At 37.9% G+C, this 20,140-nt stretch overlaps 6 protein-coding genes across 6 annotated transcripts; 3 read left to right on the top strand and 3 right to left on the bottom strand.

Moving 5' to 3' along the window:
* Positions 1-874: 874 nt before the first annotated feature.
* On the bottom strand, positions 875-3,554 carry LOC105976670 (tubulin beta-5 chain). The gene is made up of 4 exons (XM_013001925.2): positions 3,345-3,554; positions 2,323-2,720; positions 1,954-2,223; positions 875-1,757 (listed from the first exon to the last, which is right to left on the bottom strand). The coding sequence occupies exons 2-4, from the start codon at positions 2,714-2,716 to the stop codon at positions 1,078-1,080; spliced, it is 1,344 nt and encodes a 447-aa protein (XP_012857379.1). The 5' UTR covers positions 2,717-2,720; positions 3,345-3,554; the 3' UTR covers positions 875-1,077.
* Positions 3,555-3,830: 276 nt separating this feature from the next.
* On the top strand, positions 3,831-6,523 carry LOC105976767 (G2/mitotic-specific cyclin S13-7). Its single transcript, XM_013002032.2, has 8 exons — positions 3,831-4,107; positions 4,398-4,551; positions 4,672-4,729; positions 4,834-5,091; positions 5,183-5,284; positions 5,389-5,796; positions 5,875-6,053; positions 6,146-6,523. Exons 1-8 carry the CDS (start codon positions 4,071-4,073, stop codon positions 6,312-6,314), a joined length of 1,365 nt encoding a protein of 454 aa, XP_012857486.2. The 5' UTR covers positions 3,831-4,070; the 3' UTR covers positions 6,315-6,523.
* Positions 6,524-6,928: 405 nt separating this feature from the next.
* On the top strand, positions 6,929-8,457 carry LOC105976751 (transcription factor MYBC1). The gene has a single exon (XM_013002014.2). The coding sequence runs from the start codon at positions 7,251-7,253 to the stop codon at positions 8,091-8,093; it is 843 nt and encodes a 280-aa protein (XP_012857468.2). The 5' UTR covers positions 6,929-7,250; the 3' UTR covers positions 8,094-8,457.
* Positions 8,458-8,691: 234 nt separating this feature from the next.
* LOC105976691 (uncharacterized) lies at positions 8,692-11,992 on the bottom strand. The gene is made up of 4 exons (XM_013001949.2): positions 11,508-11,992; positions 10,103-10,691; positions 9,156-9,438; positions 8,692-8,965 (listed from the first exon to the last, which is right to left on the bottom strand). Exons 1-4 carry the CDS (start codon positions 11,674-11,676, stop codon positions 8,912-8,914), a joined length of 1,095 nt encoding a protein of 364 aa, XP_012857403.1. The 5' UTR covers positions 11,677-11,992; the 3' UTR covers positions 8,692-8,911.
* A 2,121-nt stretch (positions 11,993-14,113) lies between these two features.
* On the top strand, positions 14,114-17,239 carry LOC105976641 (bZIP transcription factor 17). The gene is made up of 2 exons (XM_013001893.2): positions 14,114-16,102; positions 16,601-17,239. The coding sequence occupies exons 1-2, from the start codon at positions 14,239-14,241 to the stop codon at positions 17,044-17,046; spliced, it is 2,310 nt and encodes a 769-aa protein (XP_012857347.1). The 5' UTR covers positions 14,114-14,238; the 3' UTR covers positions 17,047-17,239.
* A 64-nt stretch (positions 17,240-17,303) lies between these two features.
* Positions 17,304-19,320, bottom strand: PPD6 (thylakoid lumenal protein (Mog1/PsbP/DUF1795-like photosystem II reaction center PsbP family protein)). The gene is made up of 3 exons (XM_013001895.2): positions 18,866-19,320; positions 17,753-18,069; positions 17,304-17,668 (listed from the first exon to the last, which is right to left on the bottom strand). Exons 1-3 carry the CDS (start codon positions 19,185-19,187, stop codon positions 17,498-17,500), a joined length of 810 nt encoding a protein of 269 aa, XP_012857349.1. The 5' UTR covers positions 19,188-19,320; the 3' UTR covers positions 17,304-17,497.
* Positions 19,321-20,140: the final 820 nt, after the last annotated feature.

Genomic DNA, 20,140 nt, shown 5'->3' on the forward strand with positions numbered 1-20,140 from the left:
ATTTATTGGGTCTTGCCGACATGGACACCAAGCACGTGTTCTATTTTGATTTGTTTATTTAATTTTTCTTTTTGTAATTAGGAGTGGTTGAAGCAAATGTTCTATTGACTATAGTAATAAATAATAATCCATAATGAACTTAAAATTGATATAATTATTATTAAGATTAATGGGCCTATAGAACAGCCCATCAACAGTTTAAGAAGCCGAACAAAGCCCAAACATAGTGCAAAGATCAACCTACCACCACTACGAACGCCAAATAATTTACAATAGTAAATTAGTCAATTGGTATACTATTGGATCCGGGGTGAAAATTGGAACGGAAATTTCGAATTCCACTTATTTTGATCCAATATTTTCTAGTTTTCAGAAAGGTTCCGATTCCTATTTTTCTGATTCATTTTCGGAACGGAATTGGAACATAGATTCCGATGTTCGATTCAATTTTAATTTCCAAAACATTGCACTTATAATATCAAAAAAATTATGCATTTTGTATTAAAGATGACTAAAAATTTGGAATTTTGGAATTATGCCAATCCCGATCCGGACATAATCGGAATTTCAATTTTTTGAACAAGTTTTTTCGATCCAATTTCCAAAATTCTGATTTTCTGATTTTCTTGGAACGAAATTGAAATTAATTTTCCACTTCAAAAAAAAATTGGATTTTTTTTCCTTTCAAAAATGCTAATTTCTATCCAATTTGTCCGATTCCACCCCTAATTCTATCTAAATAAAGAAAAAAAAAACCATTTAAATTGTTTAATTTTCAAGCTCAGATTACTAATTGATTTAAAAACTGCACTACCAATCCAACATCAATAGACTTTCACAGCAGAATGCAAATGTTGTTTAGCACATTAATATGTAGTAATAAAACACATAATGGCAATAAGTGAGAGAAAGCAAGTTTTCCAGACACATCAAAACACAGCCAGGAAAAAACAACCAACAACAACACAGATATAAGAAATTCCCAAATTACATACTCAAGAAAAAAACAAAGCACATAAAATGCAAGAAATCAGATAAAAGGGAGTTGGCAAAAAGAGATCTTATCTTATATATTCTTCAAATGTCCTCCACTCCATCTTCTTCCTCATCCTCGTACTCGCCTTCATCGTCCGCTGTAGCATCCTGGTACTGCTGGTATTCAGACACGAGATCGTTCATATTACTCTCTGCCTCGGTGAACTCCATTTCATCCATACCTTCACCAGTGTACCAATGCAAGAAAGCTTTCCTTCTAAACATAGCGGTGAACTGCTCGCTCACTCGCCTAAACATTTCTTGAATCGAAGTCGAGTTTCCGATAAATGTCGAAGACATTGAAAGCCCTCTTGGTGGAATATCGCAGACGCTCGATTTCACGTTATTGGGAATCCACTCCACGAAATAGGATGAGTTCTTGTTTTGGACGTTGATCATTTGTTCGTCTACTTCTTTTGTGCTCATTTTGCCTCTGAACATGGCGGAGGCGGTGAGGTAGCGGCCGTGGCGGGGGTCGGCTGCACACATCATGTTTTTGGAGTCCCACATTTGTTGGGTGAGCTCTGGTACGGTGAGAGCGCGGTATTGTTGTGAGCCGCGGGAGGTGAGAGGGGCGAATCCGACCATGAAAAAGTGCAGACGGGGGAATGGGATTAGGTTGACTGCTAGCTTTCGTAGATCGGAGTTGAGTTGACCGGGGAATCGGAGGCAGCATGTGACTCCACTCATGGTTGCAGAAATCAAGTGGTTGAGATCGCCAACTAGATATTAAACAAAAACAAAAACAAAAACAAAATTCAAATTTTCACCGGGTGATTCTCTAGAACCAATATAAACTCAAGCATAAATCAGTTTACCAATTAATAAAAAGAACTAAGAGCGATGCAGAGCAGATAAAAATAAATTCCCAACCAATACGACACCTAAAGACATTGACTATCGATGAAATATACTCACAGCTAGGAGTGGTAAGTTTGAGCGTCCTAAAGCAAATATCATACAGAGCTTCATTGTCAAGCACCATGCATTCATCAGCATTCTCAACAAGCTGATGCACCGAAAGGGTCGCATTATAAGGCTCGACCACTGTATCCGAAACCTTGGGTGAAGGGAAGACAGAAAAAGTCAACATCATTCTATCAGGGTATTCTTCCCTTATTTTCGAGATGAGCAAGGTGCCCATTCCAGAACCAGTTCCTCCACCAAGTGAATGGCACACCTGAAAACCTACATACAAAAATGAAGCATAATTTAAAAAAAAACAATTACATTGAAAATTGAGGCAAGAAACTAGTAAAATCCAAATTTATATGTTATCCAATTTACCTTGAAGGCAGTCACAATTCTCAGCCTCCTTTCTGACAACATCAAGAACCGAGTCAATCAGCTCAGCACCCTCGGTGTAGTGCCCTTTCGCCCAGTTGTTTCCAGCACCAGACTGACCGAAAACAAAATTATCGGGCCTGAAGATCTGACCGTATGGACCAGTTCGAACACTGTCCATGGTTCCAGGCTCAAGATCCATGAGCACTGCACGGGGCACAAATCTGCCGCATGATGCCTCGTTGTAGTACACATTGACACGCTCGATTTGCACATCTGAAGTACCAACATAACGCCCAGTTGGATCTATCCCGTGCTCTTCACAGACAACCTCCCAAAACTTTGAACCTATCTGGTTCCCGCATTGGCCTCCCTGAATGTGAAGGATTTCTCTCATTTTCCTGTAATTCCAGAAAAATATCAGAAATCAATTACAGCATTTCGTTCAACTATCAATGAAATTGAGACTTTGTCTCGTAAATTCGCAATTACACCCGTACTAACTTGAATTCTTACATCGTAAATATTTATAACACACAGTCATTAATAAGCAGCCAAATCTGTGGTATGAAAGTTAAAACCAACACGTACGACAAGTCGATAACCAGAAGAGTGTAAAAACTAGCATTAAACTACAATAGCTGAGTCAAAAACTGAGTTCACTCATAGATTTCTGCCAGAAAATTGCTAATAATCACATCAAATATTAATTACTTGACAGATCTCAATTGGATCTGAAGATTTCTGCAACAGTCGACTTAGCATATTAATCCTCATTCATTAATCGGAAATACGACACTAAATCACTTCAGAAACCATGAAAAACTTCCAGAAATATGCGATAAATATCTCGATCTACGAATTCAACACGATCCACCAGCATTTACAGACAAATGCAACCTCAAATTCCACGAAATATAAAATTCCTTAAAAACAGAACAATTAAGAAAATGCAGATTATCACAAATTGATCTAAATTTTCATTAAATAAAAAAAACAAGGAGGGAGAAGAAGAAGAAGTATACCGTTAAATTTTGCAGATGAAGAACAGGGAAAATGGAGATCCGATGGAGTGAAGAATAGCTACTCGATTCGATGAAGTGAGAAAGTGACGAAATGTTGAGCCAAAGAGGGAATTTATATATTTGTGGAAAGAGATCAACGGCTCTTATTTTTTCCCTCCTATTTCTGGGTGGTATTCGATGGCAGGCGATTGCAGTAATCTAACGGCTGTTATTGGATGCTCAAAAAAAAGTGTGACGTAGATTTCAAGGAAACGTTTGGGGATGTAAATTGACGGATTTACCCTATTGATTAAAAGACTATAATGCCCTTTGACTAGCAACAGTGGAAATGAGTCCGACGAATGTCTGTCCATTTCTGAATTGGGCCTGAAGGATTAAGAATAAATATATATGGGCCCACACAATTTATTCATTTGGAGCTCAACTGCTAAACGCAGCGTTTTGATCTTTTTATGGAAACATAAATTGACCGTCGGATCTACTTCTATCCAACGGCTGCAGAATGAGACAAAATAAGACCGTTGGAGATTGGAGAAGTAAAAATATAAATTGCCTTGTACTACTCCTCTTCTTCAAGAAGGCGCTTATTTCTCTGAGATCAGAAAGATAGAGAGATATAGAGAGAGAAACAGAGAAACAGAGAGAGAGATAGAGAGAGAAACAGAGAAAGGGAGAGAGATAGAGAGAGAAACAGAGGGTTCAATCTATTTTCAAAGATTTTGAGTAATGGCTTCAAGGCAGGTGATCCAGCAACAGAAAGCAGGTACAGAAATTCATCTGTGATTATAGAAGTGCGTGCGCGTGTGTGTGTGTGAGAGTGTGTGTGTGTGTGTGTGTGTTTATTCTCTGTCTGGTTTTTTTTTACCGTTGAAAATGGCCTGATTTTCAAGAATCGGATTGAAGAAACGATTATGATCAGATTCTTGATTTTTTATTTTTCTAGCTTGTTATTAAACGATTTTCATTCAGTTTTTGGATCGAAAACGGCGTTTTGTTCGTAAATTTTGTTTTGGGGTTTCTGTTTTTTTGTGATGAAATTTTTGTACCGTACAGGAGAGGCAGTAGCTCCGGCAGGTATTAAGCCCAAGAACATGGCGGCGGAGAGGAAGAACCGCCGTGCCCTTGGAGATATAGGGAATGTAGTAACAGTTCGCGGTGGTGTAGAGGCCAAGCCGCTTCTTCCTCAGGTTTCTCGACCAATTACAAGGTAACAACTAATCTCTTACAAAATAAAAATAAAAATTAATTAATTAAATTAACTAATCTTGAATGTGATTATTGATTCTTGATCATGTGTTATATTCTTTCGGCGTGCTTAAATTTTCAGGGGTTTTCGTGCTAAGTTACTCGAGAATAATACACATACCACAGCAATCGAAAACAAGGTTCATTTCTTGAAATTTGTACATGTTCTTGTTAATTATATTTAGTTTTTTTTATTTATTTATTTTGAAATAATGTGTTTTTATTAATTCGTTTGAATTTACAGAGTTTGTTGGTACCGAACGGGGCTCTGCAGGAGAAGAAAGCCGTGGCGAAAAAGCCGATACAAAAGAAAGCTGTTGTCATTAGCAAACCTAATCCCGAGGAGAAAATCGAGAGTAGCTCCGATTCTAATGTAGTTGGTGACAAGGCAAAAAAGCCGGTTATCATTATTCGCAACGAAAACGATAAGCCGGTCGAAGAAATGTCGTCTTTGAAAAAGAAAGCTCCAACTCTTACTTCAACTCTCACTGCTAGAAGCAAGGTCAATTTTGTTAGAATAATTCGGTTGTCGATTTTTATTAATTAAAAAAAAAATCGTATATGATTTAATTTTATATTTTTTCGATTCGCAGGCTGTTCTTCAGATAGTCGACATTGATGCTGATGACGTGGACAATGACTTGGCTGTTGTCGAATATGTCGAAGATATGTACAAGTTCTACAAGTCAGCTGAGGTGAAATAAGCAATTAAACCGAAATTCGTCTATTTTTATATATATTTTTTTTTTATTCAAATGTTGGGCTGATTTTTTGTATCTATATATGATGTTATATATAGAATGAGGGAAGAGCTCATGGTTACTTGTTCATACAACCCGAGATAAACGAGAAAATGAGAGCGATACTCATCGATTGGCTTGTTCAAGTACACCAAAAATTCGATCTTTCTCCCGAAACACTTTACCTCACAATTAACATCATCGATCGATACCTCGCTTCGAAGACTACTCCGATGAAGGAGCTTCAATTAGTCGGGATGAGCTCGATGCTTATAGCTTCGAAATACGAAGAAATTTGGGCCCCACAGGTTAACGAGCTCGTGTCTATCTCGGACAAAACTTACACTAACAAACAAGTCTTGACTATGGAGAAACGGATTTTAGCCGAACTGGAGTGGAATTTGACTGTCCCGACGCCTTACGTTTTTCTCGTCCGGTTCATTAAAGCTTCCATGACAGGCTTGGATGTAAGAATACTTACTTTATCGATTATCCGACGATTGAAAAAAATTACCGTGTCTGAAAATTAATAAATTTATCGATAGGTGGAGAATATGGTGTACTTTCTTGCGGAGTTGGGAATGATGAACTATGAGATACTTACGTACAGCCCTTCGATGATTGCTGCATCGGCGGTGTACGCAGCTAGGGCGACGTTGAACACGACTCCACTGTGGAACGAGACGCTCGAAATGCACACGGGCTTTACGGAAGCGCAGATAACGTAAGAAGAATTTTTTTCTAAAGACTCGATTTTTATTACTCGACGTGTCGTTTACGATTTCTTTGTAATAATAATTTGTTTGTTTTTATTAGGGATTGTGCCAAGGTTTTGGTTAGATTTCATTGGATGGCAGTACAAACACAGCAGCAGAAGCTGAGAGGGGTATATAAGAAATATTGTGCTTCTGAGAGAAGAGGTGTTGCAGTTTTGCCACCAGCTAAATTTCTTTTGGATGCTACTCATTTATCTACTGATAAATGATTTTTATTGTATTTTTTGATTTTTTTGATTTTTTTTAATTTTTTAATTGTGTGAAGAAATATAAAGATATTTTGTTTTTTTCTTGATCAGTGTCTGAAATTGAGATGGTGTGTTGGATTTGATTTTCATGATGTTAAGTGTTTAGTAGTTAACATTGGATATTGAAAATATAGTGCAATTTTATATATGTTGATGTGATGGTAAATAAATAGTTGGGTAAATTACCGACACCCCCTTGAGGTACGGTCAAATTATGAAAAGACCCTTTCTGTTTGTGTAATTACAACCCTTGCGGTGTCAAATTTAGTAGACTATTCTACAGTTTGTATCCGTTTTTACCGCATTCGAGCTCGCACATTTTTGAAACAAGATGATCATAATTGGCTTGTAAATATCAGAAACTATGTTTTTACACAAAACGAGTACAAACTAGAGAACATTCCACGGAATCTACAAGTTTTTGTTGAATTTGACACGATAAGGGTGGACGTGTAAGAAGATCTTTAGTTGAGGGGTGTGGTTGTAATTACCTAAACATGAGGGGGGTTTTCGTAATATTACCGAAAATATGAATAGAGTTTTTAACTGATTAAAATGTAAACTGTACTAAGAAAAATGTACACAAGAATGAGAATAAAAGGGCTACAGTAATAACCTTAATAAAAGCTGAAATGTAAGAAATAAAAAGAAAAGAAAAAAACAAGATCCACCTCGATCCACACACGAAACCGTTCTTACAATCTTTCTTCACCAAAAGAAGAACTGTTCTTTCTCCCACTCTCTCTCTCTCTCTCCTCTCTTTCTCTCTCTAACTATGAAGATCTTGAAACTGTAAAAAAAATGAAAGGGTTTTTTTTCCTTGTTTGTTAGCTTCGAGATACCAAAACTTCTGCTAAAGACGAGATTTTTATTTATTTATTTTTTTAATAATCGGAGATGAGGGAAGAAGATTCCAATTGGTTTTCCAAATGGGAAGACGAATTGCCGTCGCCGGAGGAGCTGATGCCCTTATCCCAAACCCTAATCACCCCCGATCTTGCTATCGCTTTCAACATTCCCACCCCCCACCACCACCACCACAACACCCTCCACCACCACACGCCGCCTCCGCCGCCGCCGCAGGAATCCACCGCCGTCTCCTCCCAGCCCAATTCATCCCCCGATTACGACTCCCCGGAGCTGAGCGGAGCCGGAGGCGGAGCAGGCGGGTCGGACGAGCCGGCGAGAACCCTCAAACGGCCCCGCCTCGTGTGGACCCCACAGCTGCACAAGAGATTCGTCGACGCCGTCGCCCATTTGGGGATCAAGAACGCCGTCCCCAAAACCATTATGCAGCTCATGAGCGTCGACGGACTCACCAGAGAGAACGTCGCCAGCCATCTCCAGAAGTACCGCCTCTACCTCAAGCGGATGCAGAGCATCTCCAGCGGCGGAGGCGGAGGCACCGCCGCCGCCTCCGGCATCGACGCCGCCACCGACCGCTTGTTCGCCAGCTCGCCCGTGCCGGCCCATTTTCTCCATCCGGGTAGGGCGAATTCCGACCACCACTTCATGCCGTTTGTGCCGGTGGTCCACCACCACCACCAGTACCCACAGCAGCAGCAGCAGCAATTCCGGCATTTCGGTAATTCACCGCCCAACGGGGGGCATCAATTTGACAATCCATTTATGAGACAATCGCAGCAGCAGCAGGTGCAGCCGAGGAATACGGCGATGCCGCCTATACATAGCAGTAATGGCTCGAAAGTTCTCACCTTGTTCCCGACCGGTGAAGATTGATTATGTTAATAATCGTCGAACAATTCGGCTTCTTTTCATTGTGAAAAAAACAAAAAAATCCAGTCTTTGGTGGGTGGTAATAAGTAGTGACATAGTTTTTGTTCCAAGTCAATTTGCTGTGTTTTTTTACTCTGTTGTTCTTGATGCTATAGGTTGATTACTGTTTTTGTTTCTTTATTCTGCTCTTGTTGTTGGTGTTTATGTAAGCTCTATTGTCAGTGAATTTTGATTTGATCTGTCTGAAGTGTGATCGTGTTTTCGGTAGCACTCTGTTAGTTTGATCTATGTAGTAGACGTTCAGTTGTACGATGGATTGTATCGAATACAATGTAATAAAATTTCGTGACGAAAAGCGATCAAGAAAGCATGAGAAGTAGCCTTGTTTCCTGTGGAGTTGAGGTTTTTAACTGATTTTGAAGCGAATTTTTATAACTGTCTGGATTTTTTGAACGATACTTTCGACAAGAACTTAAGTTGTACTTTCGACAGCACCCGTTACTCATGTTCGACTATTTTATGGGCTATAATGCATGGCCTAATCACTATTAATGCAGGTACATTACCATAATAACGCCTTGTCGAATAAAGAACAACATAGTAAGAATCAAGAATAGCAAAGAAGCTGAATAGAGATATGTGTCTGGTCATCCAACAAACAATATTACTTTTGTGCATAAAATGAAGTTTCAAAATCACCTGATAGAACAAAAAATGAAACAAAAAACAAAATGGCAACTGTCTTCAACACACTAATACACCTAAACAAATGACCTCCCTAAAGTAACACAGACATTCCCCGATTCTAACTTGCGCAGCCATCACCGGAGATTGTGGGAGTAATCAAAACTTAGAGGCTGCTGACAGGTAGGCGCCTGCAATAAAATCATCACTTTATAAATTCCAACACAAATCATTAATTTAAAAAAATAAAGGGAACATAAAAATCTGTAGCTAATAAGAGAAGATACGCGTTAATTGTATCCTTGAATAACATATAATCCACTGGTTATTTCAATATGGCAGTTAAGAAAACGAGAAATAGACGGGGAAGCTGAGAACTACCTGAAAATAGGCATGTCTTAGTTGATCGTACGACTGTGCAGCATACATCATGGATTGAGTTGGCCACTGGACATACAAGGCATCTCTAGAGCTATGGTTCAATCCCATTGCACAGTAAGGGCTCATTACAGGGCTCCTGTAGTTAAACGAGGGTTGTGGGGCAGGCATCTGACTCATCTGTGGGACAAACGAATCGTAATGCACAAATGGAGGCTGGAATTTTGGCATATGTAATAATGGTCCTTGGTTGAAGCTGTATGTCTCGGGAATGCTCTTAACATATCTACACCATGCCAGAAAAGGGAAAAAAGATGTGATGCAATGGATTAATAGCAATAATCTACCAAAACAGCCTTTGGTTTATAAAACAAGTCATGGTTAATTAATGGGATGTGCTAAATGTTGTTTCAATTTTATTTATACCGTTTCGACTTTAGATGTAATTTTGACCCTTTTCCGTCCGAATTTAGCAAAACTTAAATACAAAATTTGTAGTTCTTACTTCTTTGAAATGGCCTTTAATCCAACTTGAATCATCTAGATTCGATGCCAGGTGAAAGAGTTGCGTGAATGAGTTACAATTCGAATTTGGAAAAACTCCAAACATCAAAGTGTAGCCAATGTTCGTTCATTCATTCATAACTCTCTCACCCGACATCTAATCTTCCTAATTCAAGTTGAATTAAAAAGTCAACTGAAAGAACTAAATGTTTTTTTCTTTTTTTTTTTTGACTTTTGCCAAATTCGAACTAAAGAAAAGGTCACCATCACAGCTAGGGTCGGAATGGTACCGTAAAATTAAAACGACGTTTGACATTTCAGTTAATTAAACGTTTTGTTTGATTTTTGGTTAGTGCAATTATACAATTGGAATCTCACAAGATTCAATAATTTATCTTGCTAATCTGATACGTTACTCAATCAGTACCGAGTTTCTAAGCACGTACCTGACATAATTGCGATTATAATCAGGGTCAGTGCGATCTTTCTCCCTGTCCCTCAAAATTGCTACTCTAGAAGTACCATCCACACCATAATTCCTCAAAACTTCATCGTCATTTACATTCACATTCAAATTCCTCCCTTCAGAAGAAACACGAGTCAAGGCATCTTCGGAATCGGAACTACTTTGACTACTGAAGATGCGGGCCCGCGCTCTATCGTACTCCTCTTTCCTCTCTTCTACAGATCTCACTGGGCTGCGTTTAAGGCCCAGTTCATTGGGGTCATTTGAGGAAGATTTAGGCCTCGATCTTATGACAATTTTCATTTGATCAAGTTTGTCGTTTTCTGACTTCTTGGCTGGTACATCGGATAAACAAACTGCAGGAAACTTACTCTCGGGTCTTTTTATTACCAAGATCCGGATTCCTTGGGCATCTATTGTATTATCCTGAACCATGGTCTGCAAACCGTAGTGTTGAGCAACACGGTGGGCTGCAAGACGAAGATACGAAGTAGGGAAGTGTGGGAACTCAAACTGATGCATATCAGGATTCTGCAGGAACTTCTGCATATCGAGCTCCATTCGAAGAACTGACAAATAATAAATAGAGTAAAAAAGGTAAGAAATAAATTTACTTACCAAAAACATAATAAAGAAATTAACCAAATATCAAGCACGTGCAGATCTCAACAGCCACGTAGAAGGGTTTTACAGTCCTCGACACAATGTGCAACGTGACAACAAGAGATGACAGTTTGGAAGTTTGGATTTCTACGTACGTTGAGGAAAAAACAACCAAAGCAAAAAATTACTATGAGCAATTAAAGAAATATATCGGTAGAAGAAACGAATGTAACATAACTATAGTTCTCTTAGTCATGGTTATATACATGTGATTTTTTTACGTTCTTCTTCAAGCTATAGATCATGCTCGCCTGCATTTCAACTCTAGCATTCAAATAATCGTTACTAAATACGGAGTATCACAAGCATCACACAAACAAGATTTTGAGATAAAACAAGAAACAAATACATCAATATTAGCTCTAGTAATTCGCTCTCCCGTATCAAAATTCTGTTCTCAGTATCCCTCGATTTTGTTTGCCAATTCAGAGGGACCAATAAGCTCAATGGTACATAATTCACATTTTCCAAATCCGGATCTACATCAACTAGCACCTAAATTAAAATAATTAAATAAAACGAAGAAACTCATTCGTAGAATCAAATCCCATTAGATCCAAGTGAAACTAATTCAAACTTCAAATCAGCTCCAACCCTAACAAGTAACAACATATAGCAAGATACAAATCTCAAACAAAACCACCAATAAACAATTAAGAAAAATCAAAGCAAAATTGAACTAAATTTAAAAATAAATTTTAAGGGGAAGAAGAAAAGCTAACTAGTTAAACGATGACGAGGGTTTTGAAGAGCCTCGACGAGGAACGGATCCACGGCTGAAACATAGAACGGCAGCGGCTCCACCGCCGCATCCTCCACCACCTCCTCCGCCGCCGCCTTCCGCCCCAGGAAGGCACCAGATTCAACGGCTGATTGGGAAGTCAAATCCATAATCCTAGATACTAACACAATTAAAAAAAAAAAACTATGAAAAGTAGATACGGTGACTCATCCCACAGCGAGCAAGAGCAGAGAGAGAGAGAGAGAGAGAGAGGGAAAAGGGGAATTGAGAAAAGGGAAAAAACCCTTTTCTCAATTTTCCTCTTTGGTTATCCTCCCGCACCACACCCACAACGATCGAAGAGAGAAGAGTACGAGCGGTGAATAATTGGGGTTTGATTTTATATGGAAACTTTTTTCTGCGTGTTTTTGGGTGTTTCCTTTTTTCTTCTTATCTCTTTTCTTTTTCTTTTCTTTTTTTCCTTTTTTTTTGGTTTTTAATTTATTTAATTCCGTTTTAGTGTAATTAAAAATCCCAAAAAAGACAAAAATAATTCCTTGGAAATATCTCTGGTCAACGTAGGGTATCAAATATCTAATCGAATAATCGAATTGTTAAATGTCGTTTTAATTTTATTAATACACTTTTGATTTCTAATTTGATTTGACATATATGTGGATTGATTTTATAATATTTAAAAAACAAAAGCTGCAGTTCTTGGTGTTAGCTTTTTAATTCAGTTTACATCAGCCAGATTTAACGTCGTATGATTAAGTTATGCAAGAATATTAGTTAACTCAAAATATCAAAATTGTGGATAGTATCTATTGATTAATATATATTTCAAGTTGATTTTTAATACTAACTCAAAAAACTGCAAATTCTATTTTTCGGGTTTTGCAAAACTTGGAGTGAAAAATTATCAAAATTACATTTGAAATCGAAGCGACGGTATTGATATTATTTTTACCAATTTCTAGAATTATTTTTACTATTGGTTATGATGGGCTATGGCCCAAAAATAATAATACACTTAAATTAAATTCAAAAATATAAATATAAGCCCAAATTTTATAGCCCACTTTGCCCATTTGAGTCAATTAAGCCTAATTAAAAGCCCAAGCCATGTTATTTGAATTAATAAGTACATATATAAATTTTCTGGTGTCACATTAACATACGCGTAGCGGCCGAGCAAAATAAAGTTAAAAAAAATAAACCTAGTCAAAGTTGAGAAGTTTCTCGACATCCATAAGAAAAGAAGTCAAACTATATCCCGGTCATCGCATCTTTTGATGTTTGTCTTTCACGCGCTCACCAATCTATTGTTTTTTTTGGTAAATTGCAACTACACCCTGATATATACTAAAATAACTTTAAGGTCCATATGGTATTGAAATTGAAGTCACACCCCTGAAACAATTACCGGAGCCAAGATTTTATGTCTTGAGAACCGATATGCACTATATTTGTTTCGCGCGGGGCCGATTCTACCATGGAAGACAATTTATAAATCTTATATAGTAAAATAATAAGGATATAAGAAATGTTAGGAGAGTCATGTCACTCCCTAGCTCTATCTTGTCTCCGCCACTGCCTGAAACTAATAGACGGTTATGGTTTCTAACAATGTTTTCAGGGGTGATTGTAATTATCGATACTACATGGATCTTAAAGTTATTTTAGCATACCTCAGGATTTTAGGTGTAATTTATCCTTTTTTTTAATATAATATTAACCTCCTCTAGTTAAATTGAAAATACAGATTCTTACGTCTCTCGTACAGTTTGCAAGCTATTATACGAGAGTATATATTTATTCAGTTAATAACTTGATTGCGAATTCTTTCATTACAAAAAAATATATACACATATTCTTTTAACTATTATGAACTTGTAATTATAAATATAAACAAGTATAAGTCACATAGTGCAAGTATGATGAAAATGTGTCACTTAGTTTCCTTTTAAATCAACTTCATTGTTAGACTGAAAAACGAACATATTGATTCATAATTAACATCTTGATTTTATTTTTTTACTATGTAGTTTTTCTAAGAATATCAAAATTCTCAGAAGTATTTTAAAAAATTATGAGAGGATCTAATATATTCTATTTCCAATCCAAAAATAAGACACCTTATTTCAGAAATACTGTTTTAAAATCGAAAAATGTCAGATATGGATCTAAATTGAGCAAAATTTGATCAGGAAAATTACGAAAATTTCCTAAACTTAGATTAAATTACAAAAACCACCTCCACCTATTCGTAATCATCAAAAACTCCCTAAGGCTTGTTTCCGTTTTACACCAATCCCTTACAATGTGACTTTTAACGGACTTTTTTTGATTTCAGGGAATAGACTGACACAATTTCACATATTTTCTTTTATTTCTCATCTATTTAACAAAAAGTATAATAGACTGTACATATTTTCTTTTAAAAAACTCGATCAACAGTTAATCCATGGGGATTTTGGTTATTACAGATAGGTGGGGGTGTTTTTCATTATTTATCCTAAGTTCAGGGGATTTTTCGTAATTTACCCATTGAGTTTTTTTTTTCCAATTTCCACCTATACCCTTAGTGAAACGAAGATGCGTCAATTACACGCTTGCTTAAAACGCGTCACCTAAACCTAGACCCACTCTTCCTGATCCTGAGAAAGTCCGTCTCTTTGCCCCAAATCAATTTTCTCCAATTTCCTCACATTTTATTTCCGGCCGAAATAATGGCTGACGCCACCGCGGTCTCCGTCGATCAGCCGCCGTCTCAAACCGCTGATTACGATTGCGGCCTCTCGGTTCCACCTTTTGATGCTGATTTCTTTTCTCAAGACCTAATTGATAACGCCGGTGGTGCCCTTGGCGACGACCTCGATTTCGATTACTCCTTCGACGATCTATATCTCAATTTCGACGACGGAATCGACGGCCTCCTTAACCCCGAACAAATTATAGGTTTCGATTCCCAGCCGGGGCAGAACGCGAGTTTCCCCCAATTCGAACCGAACGCCGACCAATTTAACGCCGTTTATAAATCGACTTCTTCGGAATTATGTCATATTTCAGGAGAAGGCGATTTTCTTGGCGATCGCAGCTCCAATGGCTCGGGGGGTCTGAATTCAACGTCACCTTTGTTGGAGCAGCACCATACTTCCGGCCATCTCAATGTGCCGTCGCCCGAATCGAAAGGATCAAATGGCGGGAACTCCGATAATTGCGGTGGTGATACAAAAGGATTAAATTGCGCTTCACCAGAATCTCGGGGTTCAGGTAATTGCGGGTCTAATGTATCCGAGCACTCGAATAATTGCGTGACCAGGTCGGTGAGTTCTTCCCCAAATTCGATTAGGGTTGGAGCTGTTAATCAAATTAAGTCAGAGGAGCCGCCCAAAAACAAAGTTAAAACCTCTGTTTTGAAAAGGAAAAAAGATTCAGATGATCTGCCCAATAAAACCGTAGAGTCAAGGATTAACAAGTATAGAAAATCTAACTTGAATTCAGAGGATAGCAATAAGAACGAGAACGACGATAATGGGGGGATAAGTGAAGAGGATGAGAAAAGGAAGGCCAGGTTGATTAGGAATAGGGAGAGTGCTCAATTATCGAGACAGAGGAAGAAGCATTACGTAGACGAGTTAGAGGACAAGGTGAAAATGATGCACTCGACTATTCAAGACCTAAATACAAAGATTTCATACTTCATGGCGGAAAATGCGACTTTGCGACAACAAATGGTTGGTGGTGCTGTCCCACAGCCTCCTCCACCAGTGGCGGCACAGCCCCTTCCTGGAATGTACCCCCATCCAGCCATGATGTATCCATGGAATCCATATGCTCCACCTTATATGATGAAGCCACACGGATCTCAAGTGCCTTTGCTGCCAATCCCGAGATTACCACAACAGCCTGCACAAGTGCCGAAGGTGAGCAAGAAGGTAGAGAGTAAGAAGAAAGATAGGCCAAAGACGAAGAAAGTTGCTGGTGTTAGTTTCCTCGGTTTGCTGTTTTTCGTTATGTTATTTGGAGGCTTGGCTCCACTAGTCAATATGAGGTATGGAGGAGTGAGGGAGACATTGATGGGCGGAGGAGAAAGTTATGTCGGAGGTGGGTTTCACGAGAACCATCGAGGTAGGGTTTTGATGTTGAATGGGACTGGGACTGGGAATGGTGTGAAAGATGGTGTTAAAAGTGATTTTAGTAGTGAAAGTAGTATACATTGTGGTCGAGTAGGTCATGATAGTGGAGCGAAGCCAAACGCAGATGATTTTGGTGGACTGGGCAATGGGAGCGAACCTCTTGTCGCGTCGTTGTATGTCCCTAGGAATGATAAGATGGTCAAGATAGACGGGAACTTGATTATCCATTCAGTGTTGGCAAGTGAGAAATCCATGTCGTCAAATCGGAAGGGAAGTGGTGAGACTGGTTTGGCAGTTCCTGGAGATTTAAGTCTTACTGTTCCAGGTGTGGGTAATAATGGTGCTAGGCATCCCCATCTCAGGGCTCTTGGTTCGGGCTCAGCAGACAAGGATAGTAGACAGCCAAAAGCAACTGATGGCGTGCTTCAGCAATGGTTCCGTGAAGGCCTTTCTGGTAATTATTGTCCTTCCTCGTGTGATATATATATACGTCTATAGACTATATGTTAAATGAATGTCTCTGCCTTGTTAAGTTTTGATTTAAGCTTCAAAAACTGCTCTCGCTTGCTTATATAAATATGTATAGTTACTTGAATGCAAGAATAATGACACTACTTGTGAAAGTAAGATAGTTCGGGTTTCGGGAAACGAAACAGTTGTTCGTTGTGCACGGCTGTTTGCATGCAACTCAAGCTTTGTATCTGTAACAGTATTAGTTTGGCCGCTTTTACAAAGAGATTATTGTTTTGTTGAAGTCTTAGTTAGATTACATATTCGGAACCTAAACATATGCTAATTAGCTACATGTTTTTTGTGTTTAACGTTTTTCTGTTATGGAACTACAGATTCCAGTAAAGAAATCTTGCCCCCAACGTGCGAATTCTTTCTTACGAGTTCTCGATTTTCTCTCTCTCTAGAAGCATAACACTGTCGTTATGTACTTAATATTCAGGTCCCATGTTAAGCTCCGGCATGTGTAGTGAAGTTTTCCAGTTTGAAGTGTCGCCGGGGGCCATAATCCCTGCTTCTACTACATCAAGAAACACTTCTGAGCAGAAACAGAACTCCACTCGACTGAGCAAGGGAATGAATAGAAGAATTCTTCGAGGTCTTCCTATTCCACTTCCTCAATCCTCGTACGATATTTCCAGACAACACGCCGGAACTAACTCACAGAATAAGAACTTGAATGGTAATAATTCCGTCTCTCCTCCTATGGTGGTTTCTGTGCTTGTTGATCCTAGAGAGGCAGGTGATGCTGACGTGGATGGTGTCATGGGAGGAACGAAATCCCTCTCGCGAATTTTTGTCGTTGTGTTAGTTGACAGTGTGAAGTACGTCACATACTCGTGCATGCTTCCGTTTAAGGGATCTGCCCCTCATCTAGTGACTAATTGAGTGTTGAAAATGTTTATGCCGAGTCGCTTTTGTAGATAGCGGAGACACTTTTGGATCTCATATGTTTTAACTTATAATTTTACCTTGTGTAATAATTAATGACTAATAGGTACTGTAGACTGATGCTCTTATGAACTTCGTCTGTAAATCTTTACCTTGATTTTATATTCAGCTGTAACTTTCTTGTGGAAAATCCACGACGGTAGATCTTTCGAGCGCGCAGAAAATATTTACACATAGATAAAGATACATAAAACGAATAACATTCAAATAAATTCACTCATTCATCGTAATAATTATCTTGGCAATCAGTAATTGGAATATTGACATACAAAATGAACACACATTCTGGGTTCAGTGAATTTTAATCCATATTATTAAAAAAAATATATGACCAAAAGCAAAAGGTGTGTGTTTAGGTTTGAATTCTGTTTTCTTGAAAATGATTTTACTAGACTTGAAAGGAATCAAGTATTGCCTGCAAAGTTTTCTGCGACGATTGCCACTGCTTATCGTTGGCACTGGCGACAAAGAGGATTACCGTGCTGCCTTTTGCTGTTGCCTTTGCAATATTGTGTGTTCCCGTCAGAGCAAATGGCGTCTCCAACACGTATTTGTAATACTGCATTCACATTAAAAAAATCAAATGTAAGAAATACGGCTAAGCAAAGGAAGCATGTATATAAAAAATCAGAGAAAATCATACCGTTTGATCGCCAAGTTTTTCAATAGAAGTTTCAAGAAGTTCATCAGGGTCGAGTGTATTTCCAGTGACAAATGGACCGAGAGAAGCAATGAGTTTCTCTGGGCTACCGATATCTTCGATTCTTGCATTAGGTTTGTTTGTCAATCGTATCAAAGGGGCAGCCACAACTTGAATTTTCCCCTGTTTTTCGTCTTCAAATTTGACCTCTATCCATGGCTCTGCACACTTTGGTTGGCAATAGTTTCCGGATAGTATGTTGGCTATACGCATCTGTTTCCATGTCGGTGGCAGCATGAACTTATAGGGCTGTACATTTCCTGAAACAAACTAGATTCACAGCTTTCATAAGCATATACACAAGTTACAAAGTACACAAGTAATACAGAAACAAATATTTGATTTATTTTTTTGGCAGCCATCTAAATAAGGTTTACGGGTGTGATCTAAGAGTTTTTCAAAGATCTAATCAAGAAACTTAAAAAGATAGGATTAAGGACCTCTTTGTTAACTGAGTCACACACCACTCACAACAATTTAGAAGAGTAGAACCTTCTAATCATGTTAATTTCTGTTTTACTTCACTATATCTTTGACGTTTACGTAAGTTTCTCTACGATGTCAACGAGAAGACATTTATCGAATTTTAAAACCTTTCACAGAAGTAGCTAAGCCAGTTAGTTATATAGAGTCGAATTAGCTACACATAATAAATCCCTCAAGCTTCATTGCTATGTTGAATAACAACTATCAGAATTGCTCTTCTGAATAATAATAATAATAATCGGATTCGGAACCAAATTTTACGTGTTACGAAAAACCGTTCATTCTTCCCTTCTTAGAGATGATTTGATTTTATCTTCCCATTTCCCCCAATTGAAGGCCACAGCAGCAAAATGCAAAATTAAATCCCTAAAATCCACATTAAGATTTAAGAACCAAGCATAACCCCCAATCGAAAAACCCTATAAACCACTATTCACTAAACTGTGGAATCAACATTAGCAACCACAAAATTGAACCAATTAGCATATAATAATTCATAATATCTGTGTGTGTGTGTGTGTGTGTGTGTGTGTGTGTGTGTGTGTGTGTGTGTGTGTGTGTGTAAATTACCTGCGCGCAGAGCAGGGGTGTCTTTAGAAGTGGCGGTGAAGAGGACAAAAGAGGGGTCGGTAGACGAAGCGGGGAGATAAGATCCGACCTCAACTTCTTTAGCTAGTGAAGATGGAGGATTCGAAATGTTGATTAATGGCAGCAAAACTGCTGATCCGTTCAAAAAATCTCTTCTCGAAAGAGCTGTTAGCTGAGTGCTGCTCCATTTCTGCTCGCTTTTGGGGGAAAAAATCGGGGAGGAAAGAGGAACGGAGAATCGGATTTTGGGGTTGGGGTTTCGAGTTGGGAGAATTGTGGAGAGTGATGAAGAAGTTGCAGACATTTTTGTGTGTGTGTCAATGTGTGAGAGAGAGAGAGAGAGAGAGAGAGAGAGTGAGAAGAGGAGAGAGAGAGATATGAAGGGCAGTTTGGCTCCCGCTTTCTGTTATCCGTTTCGGATATATTATGAGGTCATTATCTGCTTTCATTTTTTGAACAAATTTGGTCAAATCCTACTATTTTTTAGGGTAAATTACAAAAACCCCATAAACTTAGGCTAAATAACGAAAAATACTCTCACTTATTCGTAATTATAAAAAATCTCCCGAAGTTTGTTTCGGTCTTACACCAATCCCTCTATAGTGTGACTTTTCACGAATTTTTTTTATTTCATGAATAGAATTTACACAATTTCATATATTTTCTTTTATTTCTCACCTGTCTAACAGAAGGTAGAATAAATTGTACACATTTTCTGTTACAAAACTCGATCAACAGTTAATTAGATGGGGATTTTGGTTATCACTGATAGGTGGGATATTTTTTGTTATTTAACCTAAGTTCAGGTGATTTTCGTAATTTACCCTTTTATTATCATTATTATTATTATTATTATTATTATTATTATTATTATTATTATTATTATTATTATTATTATTATTATTATTATTATTATTATTATTATTATTATTATTATTATTATTATTATTATTATTATTATTATTATTATTATTATTATTATTATTATTAATAATAATAATATTTTTTTGAAAGAACTATTTAAAAAATATATATGTATATATAAATCATATTTTTTCACCCCTCAAGTTTGCACTGAGATCACATTTGATCCTCATGTTCATAAAATATACATTTGGCCTTTCATGTTTCAGTAATTTAACATTTTTGGTAATTTATCATTAGTACGTCTGTTAAAGCGGTCATGAGCACATGCTTAGTTGCGTTAGTACGAACGGAAAATTGACGGAAATAACTAAAAGTATTGAATTTTTGAAA

Source organism: Erythranthe guttata, chromosome 11, assembly GCF_056151865.1.
Source record: "Erythranthe guttata isolate IM_541 chromosome 11, IM_541, whole genome shotgun sequence".
Lineage (NCBI taxonomy): Eukaryota > Viridiplantae > Streptophyta > Magnoliopsida > Lamiales > Phrymaceae > Erythranthe > Erythranthe guttata.